The sequence below is a fragment of the Lynx canadensis genome, chromosome E1, assembly GCF_007474595.2.
Source record: "Lynx canadensis isolate LIC74 chromosome E1, mLynCan4.pri.v2, whole genome shotgun sequence".
Taxonomy (NCBI): domain Eukaryota; kingdom Metazoa; phylum Chordata; class Mammalia; order Carnivora; family Felidae; genus Lynx; species Lynx canadensis.
This window is the reverse complement of record NC_044316.2, coordinates 12,784,355-12,802,155: the sequence shown is the minus strand read 5'-3', so window position 1 is coordinate 12,802,155 and position 17,801 is coordinate 12,784,355. Positions and strand designations below refer to the sequence as shown.

The 17,801-nt window shown below is 52.9% G+C and overlaps 1 protein-coding gene across 1 annotated transcript; it reads right to left on the bottom strand.

Annotated features, from left to right (window-relative positions):
• Positions 1 to 1,289: 1,289 nt before the first annotated feature.
• On the bottom strand, positions 1,290 to 17,547 carry P2RX1 (purinergic receptor P2X 1). Its single transcript, XM_030296395.2, is given in 14 exon segments — positions 1,290 to 2,512; positions 2,623 to 2,726; positions 3,076 to 3,131; positions 3,556 to 3,634; positions 3,636 to 3,720; positions 4,067 to 4,194; positions 5,917 to 6,058; positions 6,317 to 6,397; positions 6,696 to 6,792; positions 7,041 to 7,110; positions 7,550 to 7,575; positions 7,578 to 7,620; positions 7,912 to 8,059; positions 17,119 to 17,547. Coding segments are annotated over 14 exon segments (1,260 nt in total). The 5' UTR covers positions 17,256 to 17,547; the 3' UTR covers positions 1,290 to 2,448.
• Between the last annotated feature and the right edge of the window lie 254 nt (positions 17,548 to 17,801).

The following is a 17,801-nucleotide window of genomic DNA, read 5'->3' as shown; positions in this document are numbered from 1 at the left end:
TGGCAGAAGGAAGTGTAGAAATGTGGGTCTTTCTGGAACAGTGGCAGTGAAGGGAGAGCACGCAGAGCTGCAGAAGAACAAGGGCCCGGAGGAGGCAGAAAGGAGGAGCAAATGCAGGTATTGGCAGAAAAGAGAGGCAGCCTCTACCGGGAGGCCTCTGGGCTAGATAGAAGGGTTGGATACAAAGGAGGAATCCTCTGCTCATTCAGGAGGGAAGAGGGCAGGAGTTGCAAAAGCAGGTAGGGACTGGAGAAGGAACGGAGGGAAGAAGAAGGAATTCCTGTCTTGTAAAATCTGAGGGATGGTTCTGGCTGGGGAAGAGGGTAGAAAGCCAAGGGCCTGAAGAACAGGGAAGGGGCTAGCCTGTGCCATCCAATATCATTTCTTACTGCCGCTAGCCATGTGTGGTGATTTAAAGTAATTAAAAGTGAATAAAATGAGAGGCTCCTGGGTCGCTCAGTCGGTTAAGTGTCCAAATCCTGATTTCGTCTCAGGTCATGACCTTATGGTTCGTGAGATCAAGCCCATGTCTGGCTTGCGCTGACAGTGCAGAGCCTGCTTGGGATGTTCTCTCTCCCTCTCTCTCTGCACCTCCCCCTGCTTTCATGCTCACGTGCGCACTCAAAATAAATAAGTAAACTTAAAAAATAGTGAATACAATTAAAAATTAAGTTCCTTGGTTGTACTAGCCACGTTTTAAGTATCCCGTGGCCACATGTGGTTAGTGAATACTATTTTGGGCTGCACAGATAATGTTTCCATCATTGCTATTGGACAGCATGGGTCTAGATAGAGCACCGGTGATGGTGGCGGGGGGGGGGGTTCCCAGAGATGCTGCCTGGCCATAAGTCTAGTGTGCAGGTCTGTCACAGCAGAGCCCCTGGAGAATCCCTCCACACTGCCTCCATCAAGACCCTTCCTCCTCTCTTTGGGATTCTCTCAGACCTCCCTCCTGGGACAGCCAGCCCCATTCTTATCCTTGCTGTCATGAGGCCACTTCTGAGGGTATCTGCTTGTCCGAGTGCCAGGCCTCTCAAAGCTGTGGGAGGGGCATATGGAGGACCAGGAAGAGCTCCAATGTTCGGGTACAGTGGCCCATGGACAGAGGTGAGCCGACCTCCAGTACTGGACTGGAGGGATGAAGACGTAATAATTGGCTCACCACTGTCTACCAAGAGAGATGGCAGAGGACCCTCAGAGATCTCTCAACTCGGCCCCCCCCACATTTCACAGATGGGGACACCTAGTTTCAGAGAGGGAAAAGTGGGGGAAAAGTACAGAAGGCAGAGGTTTGTCCTCATTCCTTTTATTGTACTCCGCCCCTCACTTTCCCCAGACGTTGTGTTCAAACAGAACTGGGCAGGCCTTAGGCGCTGAGGCTGGGACAGGAGTAGGAAGCCCAGGATTTGGCCAGGTCTCCACCCCAACCCGAGGTAGCTGAGTAAGGATTCATGGCTAGAAGGGGACGGTCTCAGCCTGACACACTTGGGGAGAAGCATATCCCCATGGAGGTGCTGTGGCATGGACCATGTGTCTGTACTCGAGGGGCATAGGTACGTTTAGATGGTTGTGTTTGCAGGGCTCTAGCTGTTCAAAAACAGAGTGTGGGTGGGAAGGGGGTGTGCACGTGGATGAGTGTGTGTATGGGGGTGTGTACGTGAGACACCACGTGGCTTATAAACACACCGCACACCTGCTCAGTACCTGCATCTGCGAGGCCATGCAGGCCCAGGCTGAATCTGATACCTAATCAGAGGCAGTTCTTGAACTTATATCCTGAAAATGGTCTGGAGTTTTCCATCCTACAGATCTGTGGCCAGCCCTACAGATTCGGTTGAGGAGGTCTGAGGTGGCCCCAGGTGCCTGCACTGTCGATAAGCTCCCTAGGAAAATCTGGGGCCAGTAAGAAATGGGGCTTACGCAGAGCTGTCAATGGAACTTTCTGCAATATTCTACGTGGTTCAATATGGCAGCCGCTAGACCATGTGTCTATTTAGCAGTTGTGATTGTGGCTAGTTTTAGGAACTGAATTTTGTATTTTATTCAATTTAAGTTAATATAAATTTAAATTGTCATCATGGCTAGTGTCTGCCATATGGGAAAGCATGGATCTAGAGACGTGAGGCAGTGGGGTAGCGTGAGGGCCCAGAGAGAGAAGCACACTTCTCTGACACAGGAGTGTGAGAGGAGCCTTGCCCAGCCCCAGCTGCTCTAGACCAGGAGTGGCTGAGGCTGGGTGAAGCTCCCTTGGAGGTTGTGGAGTTGGGGCCAGAGCCCAGAACTGCACAGGTCTCTCCCAGTGTCCACGCTGAGCCGCAGGCAACTAGTGTCTGCCTGGCTAAGAGGTTGGAGAGCTCCTGAGGAGACCTCTGTGTCCTGGCTGGGACCCCACCAGGGCCCCCGCCTGAAGTGTCATGCTGTGTCCGGTTAGGAGTCAGGGGCCGAGGGTCAGGATGTCTTCATGTTGTCCTGCAGGCCCAGGGTGGAGCTGGTGGCGCGGGGTCATGCTCCCCTGTGTAAGCATTGAGGGGATAAAAGTCAGCCCCAGGGAAGCAGCTGGCCCCCCAACACAGACACATGGGCCTAAGACCTCAGACAGGCCCAACTCAGGGATTCTCTTACCGCCCCCCGGCCCCCATGTCCTCCGCATACTTGAACTTCTTCTGCTTGTAGTAGTGCCTCTTGGGCAGGATGTGGAGCAGCAGCAGGTCACAGAGAACCGTGGCCTGAGGGCCAGCGAGACGGTGGATATAACAATGGTGGCGAGGACCGAGCCCTCCACAGCCCACATCAGTCCCTACTGGCTGTGGGGGCCTGGCTCAGTCCTGCCCTATCCACACCTTAGGTTTTGAAGGGGGGGGGGGGGCGGGGATGATGCTCTGTTGTTCCCTCAGGGCATCGAGATCATCCCAGCCCACCTCTGTCCTGCCCCAGCTCTGGGCCTCAGTTTCTGCAGGACATACTGTGGTCTGAGGCAGTGGGATAGGCACAGTAGGGGTGAGAGACTTGGCTGCCACCGAGATGTGGAGGAGGGACTAACCCCTGGCACAGTGGCCCCGTGATTCTAACACTTACCACTCCAAAGATGCCAATCCCAGAGCCGATGGTCGTCATTGTGGGGATGATGTCAACTTCCCAGCCTGGTGGCAGGGCCCAGGGAGAGAAGAATTTACAGTCAGAAGGAGCCAGGTAGAAGCGGCCTTTCTCAGAAACCCTAAGGCCAGACCTGGGGCAAGGGGCTCCCCATCTGCCCCCACCCCCGCCATCAGCTGGCCCCACAGACTGATCCCCACAGCTCTAGCTCTACATGGGGACCCAGCTGCTGGTTAGAAGCACTGGGTTTTGACCTTGGCTCTGCCTCCCTGGATACAGGGAGGTAGTGGAGGAGGTGAGGTCACAGGACTGGAAAGACCTGCCCTCAGCAGGTATCCGGGTCCGTCTGTTATTAGAAGTAAAAGTACTGAATGAAGCCCAGTCAACTTCCCGTTTGTCCATAACCGTGGACACCCAACAAGCACTCACGGGAACTGAGATGTGTCTCTGGCTGTCCCTCGCACCGGACACTCACCTTGCCATCCACGAGAATGTCAAAGCGAATCCCAAACACCTTGAAGAGGTGCCGGTGGTTGGTCCCCGTTTTCCACGAAGTGCCCTGGCAAACCTTGGGAAAGGGTGAGGTTGCAGAAATGAGTGATGGAGAACAGTTTCAGGTCCAGTGTTCTCAGAGCTCAGCAGGAGCCCTCAGAGGTTTGTGAGGACAGTCCCATGCCCCCAACATTCATTCCAGGAATGCTGTGTTCCACCTTCACCCTAACTCCTGAGGTCGGCAATTTCCCCTGCCAGCCCTGGCCAGGCGGGCCTCAAAGGGCGGAGCTCAGGCTGCCAAGGTCCTGTTCCCTGCGGGCTCCCTGCTTGGCCAGTCCAGGAGAATGGGAGCTGCCCGGCTTCCTCTGCTTCCTTCCTGGGCACACTTGCTTGGCCTCAAGGGGTTCTGGGACCCCAAGGAAGGGTGCACCGGGGGGTCCTGCACCTGAAATTGGGTGCACCTGTTCAGGGGGACAGGCACCTGAAATTGAAGCCTGGAGACAGGTTTTTCTCCTCATACAGTCCGTGGAACTCGTAGATGGGCTTGCAGTGCTGTACCTGCCAGTCCAGGTCACAGTTCCAGTCAATGGTGATGCCTACCACGCCGCCCTGCAGGGACACGGGTGTTTAAGATCCAGGATTTTGGGATCAAGAAACTCCTGTCTTATGCCGATGCCAGCAATCTCTTGAGTGGGGCGGGGGGTGGGGGGAGCATTTTTTGTTTGTTCGGGAAGAGACTTCGAGAAGCTGCTTCAGGGTGAAGGTCCTGTCAGTTTCGCTGGCCCCACCTCCCATCCATCACACTTCAACTTTCCGATGGTTTCTAGAACACACCAAGTTCTTTCTACCTCAGGGCCTTTGCACATAAAGTTCCCTTAGTTCAAAAGGCTGGCTCTTTCTTATCTTGTGGTCACCTTCTCTGAGGGGTTTTCCCTAACCACACCTTCCAGTCTCAAATGTGTGCCTGTTATTCCCTCTGTGTTTTCTCCTGGAACATTTGCCACTTTGAAATCATATATTTATTTCGTGTGATTATTAGCCCATCTCCTCTAAGACTGTGTGCTCCATGAAGGTGGGGCTGGCTGTCTCATTTGTCACTGACTCCTGAGTTCCTAGTGAAAGTCACAGCATGGAAGGCAACCGTGTTGAATAGTGAGTCTGTCAAGACCTGGGCTAGGAAGAGAAAACTTGAACAAGTAACGCTCCTCTGGGCAAGGCAAGAATCAGGGACACGCGGGGTTAGGCTGAGCAACAGGAGTGCTGGGAAGGGGTCAGAGTGAGAGGAGATCTGGGCAACTAAGCAGGAGGCACGCAGGCATCTGTAGATGATGGGGAGGGGTAAGAAGTGCAGGTGACGGGGAGATTTTAGGGACAGGGAGGTCCAACATTCAGCTTTCGGGTGGCATGTGTTGCTACAGTGTAACCCCCTCCAGGGTTTGGCAAGCTGAGGCCAGAGGGCCGAGTCTGTCTGCGTATCGTCCGTGGCTGCTTTTGCCCTACAGCAGCTGACTTGAGTGATTGCAACACGGTCCATACAGCCTGTGACGCTGAAATACTTACTCTCTGGCCCTTTAAAGAAAAAGTTTGCTGGCCCCTGTGCTAGACGTGTTGTGTGTGTATGTGTGATATCACAGAAAAGAAGCTGATCTCCTGCCCTAAATGGGCACCTGCAGGAGAAGATGATAATGGTCACGTGGGAACATGTACGGGGGGGGGGGGTTTGCCACATGCCAGGCAGCACTGAAGTGCTGTCCCACGCGTGAGCTCACTTGATCCTCAAGACAACCCCCCTGAGCCTGGTACTGTTATTGTACCCACTGTGTAGGTGCAAAAGCTCAGTCACACTCAAGGTAAAAGACTAGTCTGAGGTCACATTGCTCGTTAGGGGCAGAGACAGGATTTGAACCCAGTCAGATAGGTCTGCGCTCCTTATAAGGTACTGCTTCTCTCGGAGCCCCAGGTGACTGTGCAAATTCCAGCTTCTGGAATTCCCAGGAATCCTGGGCAGGTGCAGGATTTCTCAGGGCCATGGGTCATGGAATTCAAGCTGCTTTTATCTAATATTTAAAAAACAGTGTGACCTCAGCAAACATCCAGGTGATAAGATCTGCCCACATCCAATCATTCTGGGTGCCCCCTCCGTGTCAGGTCCATGCCAGGCTGGCTGAGGACTCAGGCCTGACCCTCAGGAGTGCCCAATATTAGGGAATAGATGCATATATACTCAGCCCTCACCAGAGAGGCTGGAGGGGGGCATCACCTGGGACTTAAAAGCCTTCGTTGACCTGATGATCCCAGGACCCAGCCTTCCTCACTCGCCTGGCACCATACCTTTTCAGCCAGGGTGCTAAAATTCTGTCCTGACTCTTGTACCACATAGCCAAGCTTGAAGACGGGGCACAGTGGGTGCAAGGCCTTGTGATAGAGGCAGGTCCTCATGTAGGCCGCATCCACCTCTTCCACCAGGTTGCGCCTATAATGGGAGTGGAGAGCATCAGTGGCCGCAGAATGCCAGCTGGGAGGTTGCCCACCATGCCCCAAAGCTCTGGGGATCCGTCACAAATTCCACTAAACCCCGCCCTTGGAGACTAAAAGCAGCCCACCCGAGGGGCCCAGCTCAGGCTTCTGTCTCCAGAGTGAAATCAGCAAGAGTAGAAGTGACAGAGACAGTCAAGACCAGCTGGAACAGCCTCGAGGGGCTCCTGCATTTCTGCCCCCTTTTCCCACAAACCTGTTGACCTTGAAGCGTGGAAAGCTGATGCTGTTCTTGATGAAGAGAGTGAAGTTCTCGGCTTCTTGGAGAAGGGCAGGGCTGGAGGAGACTGCACTCACTCACTGCCCCTCCCCAGGAGTCCCCCGTGCGCCCACCAGAGTTTGTCACGGGTGTGGGGGTGTGATAACCTATGGGATCTTCCTGTGGCCTTGGCTTTGTGGGGGATGGGTGTGCTGTAATGACCAGGGCCAGGGGGATCATTGGCTTGGGCCATACAGATGGGGTAAGGGTGGGGTTGGAAGAAGGTAGGACAGATCGTTTCCAGAACTGGATCCGGATGCCCCTCTGTCTGAGTTAGGGAACCTGCTTCTAGCTCCCTGGATGGATAAGGCATTACCGTGGGACGTTGTCGTCCACCTCCACGGGACACCAGCCAAAGATCTCACATGTCTGCACAGTGTCGTTGAAGGCCACACACTTGCCTGTGCGGATACCTGGAGCAAGGGAGGAACCCGTGGGCGCTCATCCCAAGCTGGGGATACAGAGGAGGCCCCTCATCCACAAGAGCCCCCAGTGATGGGACACCCGAGAGCAGAAACCTGAGGACAGAAATGTGTCTGGGTCTGGGACAGGGTAGGCCAAGGCTAGGATGGCAGCAAGGGAGAGAGCAGGAAGGATCTGCTGGTGGAGGAAGCTTGGAGCTTCAGGGCTGTGCAGGGGGACAGGAGGAGGCTGAGCTTACCTTGGGCCTTCCTTTCTGCCTTCCCTGGGGTGCAGCCAGTGTCATTTGTGCATATGCCCCCTTCTGGGTGCTAAGGGAAGGGAGAGTTGCTGGTCCTAGGCCCCTTGGGTAGGGTTCTAAGAAACTCTCCTCTCACCCCCAGGGCCCTAGGGAAGTCGTGGGGCAATCTTGGAGCACCTTGGGGTGAACTTTGCTTACAGCTTCCTCCTCCCCCCAGACCCCTCCCAGGACCCTTCTGGGCTCATGTCCAGCTGCCCTATTACCAGTGTCAGCTGGCAGGAAACAGGGACATTAGGGTTTGGGGATTGGGTGAGCACTGAGGCTCAGCATCTTGCTTGACACACAGCTGGGAGGGAAATCTCGGATTGTTACTTTGTGTGAGTCTATGCCTAAAATTTCACCACTGCAGTCTCCTTGGGAATCCTATCTTCAACCCCCAGGGGGACCTTCTCTTCCATGTTATCTTTCCCTGGGTCCAGCAGGGAGAGGGGATGGGTAGCAGTCCTCACCTCTGCACAGTAGCCTTGAACCTGCCGGGGGTTGCAATGAAATTCGTCATGATCACAAAGGAGCTGTCCCCCTGGAAGTGAGGGGCAGGGGAGGGGAGACCAGGGCTCTGAGTTGGAGAACAGCACCCCCCCAGAACCCAAGCACGGCCCCAACAAGCCCTCAGAATCCACATGATACCCAGCAGCCTCCATAACAGATGATGGCAGAGTGGGATGATATAACAACCTGTTTTTGCTGGTTAGGGAAGCTGAGGCCCAGAGGGAGCTAGGAGCTGAACTGGTCCCATCTGTTATTGGACAGAGTCCAATCCTGCTCTGAGCCAGGCCCTGTGGGTGGAAGGTGTATCCCTGAGCCAGCTCACCTGGGCTGGGAAGACGTAGTCAGCTACATCCCAGACTTGGGGGCCCAGGCCTGGGAGCTGTGTCACGGCCAGACCCTTGAGTTTCACAGACACGCTGCTGATGAGGCCACTTGAGGTCTGATAGCCTTTCTCGTAGACAAACACCCACCTGTGGAGTATTTTGGGGGTTAAAACAACCAGAGCTGGGCAGAACCATTCAAAGATGGCATGAGGTTACATGGGCTGCTGCCCTTGCTGGCACCGGCTAGACATGTCAAATCCTTTGCACTCCTGTCTCCAGAAGCATCTCTGAGCCACTCTTTGCTCAAGATGGGGGCAGGAGAGCCTCACCTGCCTCCCTGAGCTGGCCTGTACCTGAAGTTCCACCCTGCTTTTCCCCGGGAAAATACTAATTCCCAGGGAGGAGAACCGCTGAAGGACTCTCTCAGATCCTTTTCCAAGAAGCAGGATTTTCTGGAGCCTGGAGGCCAAGATTCTGAGACCATAATCCTTATGCCAGAGTTCTCCTTCCTTCCTAAGATTCTCCCACTGAGACCTCAGAGCATGATGGCTGAGAACCTGGTATTTGGTGCCCAAGAGCCTGCACTGGAACCCCAGCTACACTACCCATGGCTGTGTGATTTGGGATAAACTCTTCAATCCCTCTCTGCCTCAGTTTCTTCATCTGTAAAATGGGAATAATAATAATAGTACCAATAGTACTTGTTGTGACTTAATGCACATAGATCACTTAGAGTGGGGACTGGCAGGTGGGGTAAGTGCTGTAGAGACATTAGCTATGATTATCTCAGCCATGCTGGGAGCCCCTGGCAAGGGGGACTGGAAGAGAAACAGAGGGGGGCAAGTGGCCCTCTGAAGAGCTTGTGTTATCTGGCTCCATTTGAGGCCTTTGTGGGAGTGACTCAGGCTGGAGGCCTCCCAGCTGTCTTGGGACATTCTGGCCTTCCCTTCCAGCATGCAGAACCCCTGTTGCTTTAGGTTCTTCACTTTCTCTCTGGGAGGTTCAGTGAAATTTACCTCCGTCCTAACCTTGGGGGCTGGAGGGTGGGGCACACGACCAAGGCTTGCCAATCAATGTTCCATCGCCCTAGCAACAGTGATGGGTCTAAAGACAGACACACAACCTGGGGAGTTTCAGCAATGAGGCCAGGTTTTTCTGGGAATTACTGGGAAAGAGACATCCTTTCTGCAGGATAGCAAAACAATGTAGCTATAAGACCAAAACTAAGGTTAGGCATTTTGCTACCTCACAGAGAGAGTAAACCTGAGAATGAAGCCAACTTAGAGGGAAGTCAGGCCAGGAGATGGAGAGGGCAGCCTCCTGATAATGGTTGAGCTCCTGGATCTAGCCATGCTTGAGGCATGTTAAAAAAAATTTACTTCTGGACTTTTCTGTTACATTAGCTAATAAATTCCCTTTCTTTATTTAAGCCAATTTGGGTTTGGTTTCTGTTACTTAACAACTGAGGATCCTGGGTATGCCCCATTTCCTTCAGGAGAGACTGCATGGAGATTCAGGGTAACTCTGTGTGTGTGTGTTTGTCCATGTGTGGTGCCCGTCAGAGTGTGTAGCTATGTATCTCCAGGGGAAATCTGTAAGCACACCTGTTGCTGTGTCTGACTGTAGGCAGGTATGTTTATATCCCCTTCATCCCTCACCCTAACCTCAGCCCACCTGTCCAAGCAGAGCTCAAAGCCTCTCTCCTGCGTCCCAGAGCTCAGGCCTGATAGCAATTCTCTGGGCATCTTAGTCCCAGAGTCAGTGCTAGCTTTTTGGGGGCTGTCTTCCTGCCCCAGGGCCCAGAAGTCATCACACCCGTCCGTCCCTCTCCCGTCCCATAGTCCATTCTTCATCTTCTCTAAGTCCCTCCCTCAGCCTGGCTCTGGAGGTGCCCCCAAGCCTAAGCATGGTCACTGCTGCCCCCTGCAGGTCCCAGATGGAAACAGGTGAGGCATGACAAAGGCCTCGAGTCCTCAGTGCTTCCAGCCTCATCAGGGAGAGTTGGGAACATCACCTACTGCCACCCTCCTTAACCTCTTTCCTCCAGGGACGATTCTGGATTCATGCCCAAGCTCAGAGGAGCTGTTGGGGGTGATGGGGAGCTGCTCCATGTCCTGATCCCCCATAAGAGGGTCACAGGCCTCCCTCTCTGCCGCCCCATCCAACATCTCAATAGAATTTCTCTCTGGGTCCAATACCAACTCCTTACAGTATAGATGGGGAAATGGAGGTCTGAGGGAGTGTCCTTCCCGAGTCAGGGGCAGACCCCAGGCTTGAGGTCCCGGCCCAGGTCTCTGCCCCTCTTCACTGAACAGCCCAGCATCAGCATGTCTGCTAGGAGGCAGGAGAGTGGAGCCACACCACGGCTGTGTGCAGGGGCTGATACAGTCACTCTCGGCTATGCCCGCCCCCGTGGACTGTCAATCCTGGGGGTAAAATGGTAAAGTTAATCTGACATCAATGACCTCGGTTCTGATAATAATGGATTAACGTGGCATCAGCCCCCCGCCCCCATGATTACCTTGACCTGGCCTAGCTGTCACCATCAAGGGGGTCTGATGCCAAAGACATGAACATCTTCAGAAATCCCTCCTTTTCCAGACATTATCTTTCTCATTCTTTCCACCTCATCCTCAGCAATACCCTGTCCTGAGTCTTTTCTCAGACAGCCCCTCATGGAAGACGGCACATAGTGGACTGGCCAAGAGGGACTGGCCAAGTGCCCCCCCCTCCAACCCCCAGGGAATAGAAGCCAAGATTAGGGTATCAGCACTGCCGCTTGGCAGCTGTGTGACTTTAGCCTCACCAGGCTAAGGACAAAACCTCTCTGAGTCCTGGCTTTCTCAGTAAAACAGAGTTGGTGGCACCTACCTCAAAAATGCTGTTCATTCAACAAATATGAGCAAGGCCCTACCATGCACTCAACTGGGCCCCAGGAAGAAAACAAGTCTAGGTGACTAGGGGATGTTCCCATGAGTTCTCTTTAAGAAAATGACCATGCAGTAGGCATGTAATAAATAATTCTCTTATTTTCACTGTCTCGAGTCAGTGATTTCTCTCTAAATGTCCACCTGCCCCCATGGCCCTGGCTGCCATCCTCAGCCCAGACAGAACCTCGTGCGAGCTGTCACAGATACATTGTGTCCCCAGATTTTTATCCCTACTTCTGCACCTCTCCTGAGAGATCTAATTCCACACATTCATTTAGTGATTCAACAAATATTTACTTATTTGTTATTTACTCACTGTTCTAGGCACTAAAAATACAGAAGTAAACAAAACAAACCAAAATTCTGCACTCAAGGAACTTACATACATGTCTACATGGCCCACTGCTTTGTGACACACATTCCTCCCCTGTTTCTTGGTCCCTCACCCCAGATATCACACAGGCACCTCAAACTCAAACTCAACCCTTTGCAAAACAGGCTGGCAGTTCCTCAAAAAGTTAAACATGGAATTACCATTGACTCAGCAATTCCACCCCTAGGTATGTGCTCAACAGAACTGAAAATATGTCTGTATGAACACTTGTATACAAGTGTTCACAGCAACATTATTCATAAGAGGCAAAAGTGGAAACAACCCATGACCATACACTGATGAATGAACAAACCAAATGTGGTATGTCCATACAGTGGAATATTACTCAGCCAGAAAAAAGGAATGAACTACTGATACATGTTACAACCAACATGGATGAACCTAATAAATATTGTGTTAAGTGAAAGAAGCCAGACGGGAAAGGCCACATATTATGATTTTATTTATATGAAATGTCCAGAGTAGGCAAAATAGGCTGTAGAGAGAAAAGAATGGAGGGTGATTGCTAAGAAGTGTAGGCTTTCTTTTTTGGACTCGTGAATATTTTGTGGACCTAGATAGTGGTGGTTATACAACTGTGTGATTATACTAAAACTACAGAGTTGTATATTTTTAAAGGGTGAATGTTATGGCATTTGACTTCTATCTCAAAACAAAAATTCAGTGGGACCAACCTGAATGCCTCATGTCCCCACAGAACTTGCCCCTCTGGTGCCTTCATCTTGGAGGACGGCACCATACCTACTGTATCCCCCTCAAAGCCCAGGTATCATCCTCACACCCTCGTTCTCCATTATCCCCACATTCTTTGGGGCAGATGCCAAGGGACTTGGCCATGGGATGGGAGGGTAGGTTGTGGCTGGTGGGACACAAGGTAGCCATGGACTGTAGGCAGCAGTTGACCAGCCCAGGCACATGCTATGGGGCACAGAAGCCTTGGGGAGGGCTAAGACCAGACTCCAGGCATGAGAAGGACTGAATTCACAGCTGGGACCCATGCTGAGTGTTCAGAGGTTAATCAACCTGCAGTCTGCAGGTAAGTCAGGCTGACAATTTGTGTTTTTAAACAGTTTTAATGAGTCACCAACTTCTAAACACCAAGAGGTTCCTTTTGCCCATAAATTCCAATCTCCCCTGCTCTTGAGAAGTCAAAAACCCTGGCTGATCTCGGCCCATGTCCCCCTGCAGCGATGATGTGCAGAAACTAAGCAGTGGGTGCTCCCTCCACACATACCTCCCTGGTGTGGGACCCCTAGGGTGACCACTTCTGGTCACTGCTTCTGCCTGGGCATGGTGTAATCCTGTCCTCTTATCACTGCTGCCTCTTCACAGCTGCCCACTTCTGGCCTCCACCCCCACCCCAACACCTGCCTGCCCTGGACCTTCCCCTGATAGACATCCTTCTATGGCTCCCCACTACCCTCTATGGCTCCCCATGTTCCTCAGCCTGGCGTTCAGAGGCCTGGATCAGTGGCTGTTCTCACCCTCCACTTCCTTTCCCTTCAGTTCTCTCATTATCCACAGCCTAATCCTAGTGACTCTTTTGCTGTTCCTTTCCTGCCCCAGGACCTTGGACCATACCTTGCTTTCCAGCATGAGTGCCTGGACCATGTAGTCACACAACCAGACTCTACTAACCAGGGTATCTCATTTCCTTGACCATAACAATTGGTTTTGTGGTAGGCCCTTGACCTAACCCCTGCCAGTAAGAGTTGGATCTGGGACTTTTGCTGGAACTCTGGAAAATGATACAGTCTTATGCCCCAAGGATGGCTAAGCTGGTGGGACATCAGCCTGGAGTTGCTGGGGGACATTTTGCCACCATGAGGTCAGAGAGACTGCCTAAGAATGAAGCCCAGAGGATGGCAGAGTGGGGAAGGGGAGAAGATCCTGGCTTCTTTGGAGAACCTAAGTGGGACCAACCTGAACTCCCCACCACTTCCCTGTGGAACTTTCTCCTGTGCTCTCATCATGGAGGATCCAGCCAGGCCCAAAGCCTGCTTTGATTTTTTTTTTCCAGTTATATAAACCACTCAATAGCCCCACTCTTCACTAGGAACCAAAGAAGTCCTGGCCAACTCATTCTTCACTCCTCATTTTCCCTTTGCCTACCCTGTACCCCACCTTTTTCTCATGGAGCCCAACACAGAAATAGGCACAGAGAAGATGCTGTAGAAATGTCCCTGAATCCGTTTTTCCCAGCAATAATTTGTATCTATCCTAATCCCTGATTGGTGTTCCAGGATTCATATGAAAATCTTAGAAGCACGTGAAATTCTCAAGCACTCTGTGTGGAGGTGCACAGGGGGTTAGGAAAGCCAAGAACAGGCTTTCCTGGACTATAGCCCCTAGGCTTTTTTGCTCAAGGCGGTTCCGCCACTGTGTTGCCTCTTTCAGGAAGCCTTCCCACACTCCTCTTACCAAGCAGCATTCACAAATCCCACTGGGACTCTCCTGTGAGCTGCAGCCAGACCTCTCTCTTCTCCAAACCAGAGCCCTCCAGGCAGCGACATATCCCAGTACGCTCCTTGTATGGATGGGCCTGATAGGTCATGGATGACAGCCCCAGCCTATATGCTGAGTTCCAGAGAGCGCATCACCACCCAGGAGATAGTTCTAACTGCAAATTAACCATTTAAAAATATTTTAATGTTTATTTATTTACTTTGTGTGTGTGTGTATGTGTGTGTGTGTGTGTGTGAGAGAGAGAAGAGAGAGAGAGAGAGAGAGAGAGAACACAGCAGGGAGGGGCAGAGAGACAGGGAGAGAGAGAATCCCAAGCAGGCTCCACACTCAGTGCAGAGACCAACCCGGGGCTTGATCTCAGACTGCAAGATCATGACCTGAGTCAAAATCAAGAGTTGGATGCTTAACCAACTAAGTCACCCAGGCGCCCCACAAATTAACCATTTTAATTTGAGCCAAAAAGAGTAACAGCTTAGCTCAGCCCGCTGGGGCCTCAGGCCCACTTGCTCGCTCCACTTGCCATGGATTTCCCAGAAGAGTGTGACTGATAGAGAACACAGCCTCAGTTTCCCTCCTCAGAGTCTGTTCGGGTTCGCAGCATCTCAGCCTCTCTGCCTCCATCTCAGTAATTCTCCATCTCTAAGTCTCAGGACCTGTCTCTTCATTGGAATGGTTGTGCTCCAATGTCTGTCCCTCTGTCCAGTTCTGTCTCTCTGTCCGTCCATCCCCCATCTTGTTTGTGCCCTTGTCTCTGGAATGCAGGAGTCTGGCTCTTCTCCCATGCTCCCTTTTGTACCCTGCAGCAACCACAGGACCAGACAGACAGCGGCCTTGGGAAGGGGGGCGGGGTAAGTAAAAAAAGGCCATTCCTCCTCAGGAATGCGCCTGTGTACAATATCTTTAGAGGGGATCTCCCCGCCCTTGTTTTGTGGAACAGCTGGGAACTTGAAACCTGAGATAGTAAGACCAAGTCCAGGCTGGTTTCCATCTCCAGCTGAGTGGTTAGCAAAGCAGTGGGCAGTGGCCAGATGAGGGTGCCAGAGACAGCAGGAGTCGGACGTCTGGGCTTGTGGTGGGGTTGTGGGGGGTTGGGTATCGTAGGACACCCTGCCTTCCTCTCTCTGCTATACGCCTGGGCAAGTCGGTACCCCTCTCTGAGGATGTTTCCTTTCCAGGATCTCAAGGCCAACTTTGGAAACTTGCAGCTGGATTCAGAGCTGGTTCAGCCTCTTTCTAGTTGTGAGATCCACACTAAATCACTCATTGTCTCTGAGCATCACAACACTGAGGAGGCCAATCCATTGGAAACTGAGTAGACCGTCCTTGGAGGGAGGAAAGGAAGGAGGGAAGTAGGCAGGTCCCTGTTACTGGAAGTATGTGTTCAGGACTGAATGGTGGCTTGGGGCATATGTGCCGCTAGGGGTGGGGGTGGTAGAAGGGGAGGACTGTCCCTTTCCCTCTGACAGGCTGTGACAAACACACAAGAGGGTCCCCTGGCGCTGGTCCCAGTGCTGACCTGAAAGCAGAAATAGGGGGCCACGGGGGTCACAGTGAGGACAACCGTCTCCCATCTCTTTGGGTGAAGGATGGGCTGGGCCTGGGTGGGCAACCTCTCTTTTCCCTGGAGGATCAGGAGTGCAGCTAAGGATGAACTTTTAAGCCTGTCCTGTGCCTGGCATCATAGCATCAGTGCCTCACTGCAAAGTTCTCAGAGCCCGTGTGAGGTGGGAAAGGAGAAGGCAGCATTAAGTCTTGGGGGCAGGAGGTCTCAGTTCTAGCTGGGATCCACTGCTCCTTTCTGGAAGAGCTCACATGACACTGCAGATGTCAAACTGGCCTGTGAGCAGCAGGGAGGCAGAGGCTGAAGGTATCAGAGGCCTAGGTCCTGGCTCTGACTCTACCTGACCAGCTCTGAGACCTTGGGGGCCAGATGGGGGTAGAGGGAAGGCTGTTTTGGATAACAGAGGCCCTGGAGGGACCAGAGAGATATGGTCACTGTTTGGCCTCCTGGTCAGCCTGCCCTGGGCTCCAGTCAGCAGTCCTGCTTTGGTCCCACAGCAAAAATGGGGATATGGAGAGCAGAGGGGCAGGGCCCTCAGAATCACAGAGCAAAATGATTCTGCCGGGCATCCCTCAACCCCTCAGCAGGAGCTGAAACCCTTTCAGTGGCCCTGGGGCCTTCAAGAACCCTTTGCAGCATCACTGTGAGTGGACATGATGATCTCCCCCCTCCACACAGGCAGGGATGAACACGTAAGGTACCTAGCCACTTCAGCCACAGGACATGCATCATGTGGATACCCAACCCCAGGGACACACCCAGTAGGCACATGCCCAGACACATGAGAACACGTGCATCCACACAGAGCTCTAGGTACAACACAGATACATACCACACACACACACACATACACACATGTGCTCACACAAGCACACACATGGGTAAGCCCCTGCCAGGCCTGTCTTGGCTTCTGGGACAGCAAGGCTGATCTTAAGAAGATGGCCTTTGAGGGGCGCCTGGGTGGCGCAGTCGGTTAAGCGTCCGACTTCAGCCAGGTCACGATCTCGCCGTCCGTGAGTTCGAGCCCCGCGTCAGGCTCTGGGCTGATGGCTCGGAGCCTGGAGCCTGTTTCCGATTCTGTGTCTCCCTCCACTCTGCCCCTCCCCTGCTCATGCTCTGTCTCTCTCTGTCCCAAAATAAATAAACGTTGAAAAAAAAAAATTAAAAAAAAAAAAAAAAAAAAAAGAAAGATGGCCTTTGCACGGTTCCCAGAACAGCCAGACTGCAGGGGACTCGCACCTTACTTCTGCCTCAGCGGGACAGGTCTCAAGATGCCCATAAAGGAGGAGTCATCCCTGCAACCTGAACGACCTCCAACCTCTGCCTGACATGCCACCGTTTAGGTGTCAGGTGTTCTGAATTTGGAAGTTTCTTTGCTCTGGGGTCTCAAATATTGCAGGATGCCTCTAATTTAGGCAGGGGCAGGTGGAATCAGGGCCTTTCCCTCTTTGGCCTATAAATGGGGTTGCGGCCTCCATCTCTTAGTAGTGGCCAACTTGGCTGGGTGGTCAGAAGTAAGACTTGGATGTGGTTTGCTGGGGCCCTGGCCTCCAGCGCCACTCACCACTTGAGAGACTGTTAACAGTGAGTCAGTTCCTTAGAACCCAACGGCTTTGCTTCTTGTTCACCATATGACCCAGAGCAAGGCTTCCCTTCTCTACGTAGTGTCCCCATCTTGACAGTGAGTTATCAGGCTTCCATTCTTTCTGAATAGCACTACAGTTTGTCACAGAGGATGACAACCGATGGAGAGAAAGAGGGGCTCGTTGGGATCCTGGGGGGCATCCCGAGCCTGGAGAAAAGGCCCAGGTTGGGAGCTGGTGCAAGAGGTGGCAGTTAGGGGGCCCAGACTCACCCGATGACGTAGACCAGAACCACGAACTGGATCAGGCGGAAGACGACGCCCACCTTCTTGTTACGCACGAGCACCATTCGGGGAGTGTCATACTCAAAGAAGAAAGCAGACAGCTCATCCTGGAGCCGCTGTGCCATGGTGGGCCAGGCTAGGGGCTGAGAATCACTGAGCGCCTTGCACAGCCTTTGCTCTTGAGGTGAGACCAGCGTCAACGCCCACGTCTACAGTGGAGCTTCTAGGGGTTTCCTGGTCCCTTAGGAAGGGTAGGGCAAGGCAGCTTGGGCCCAGAGGTCAGGAGTCCAGGGGTTAGTTGGAGGCATTTGGATTGAGAAGGAGAATCCTTGGGTGGTCAGAGCAGCTCTTGGCCCCTGGCAGGCAATGGACTGTGGGCCAGCCCTGTCTGTGGACAAATAAATTCCAAAGATGGATGGGGGCGGGGCTAGTGGGGCCACCCAGGCCCAGCCCCACTGCCCCTCCTGGCTCCGCCTCGGCCCTGCTGAGCCTCCGGAAACAGAAGCTGTTGGCAGGAAACCACAGGCCACTCGTCACAAGGCAAAGATAAAGCTGTCAACCCCCAACGAACCTGGCAAGAACAGAACAGAACAGGGCCAAGGGCTTGGGTGGGGTGGCCTCAGGCTGAAGCCCCTCCCCAAACCGGGGATCCATCCCCATACCCAAACATC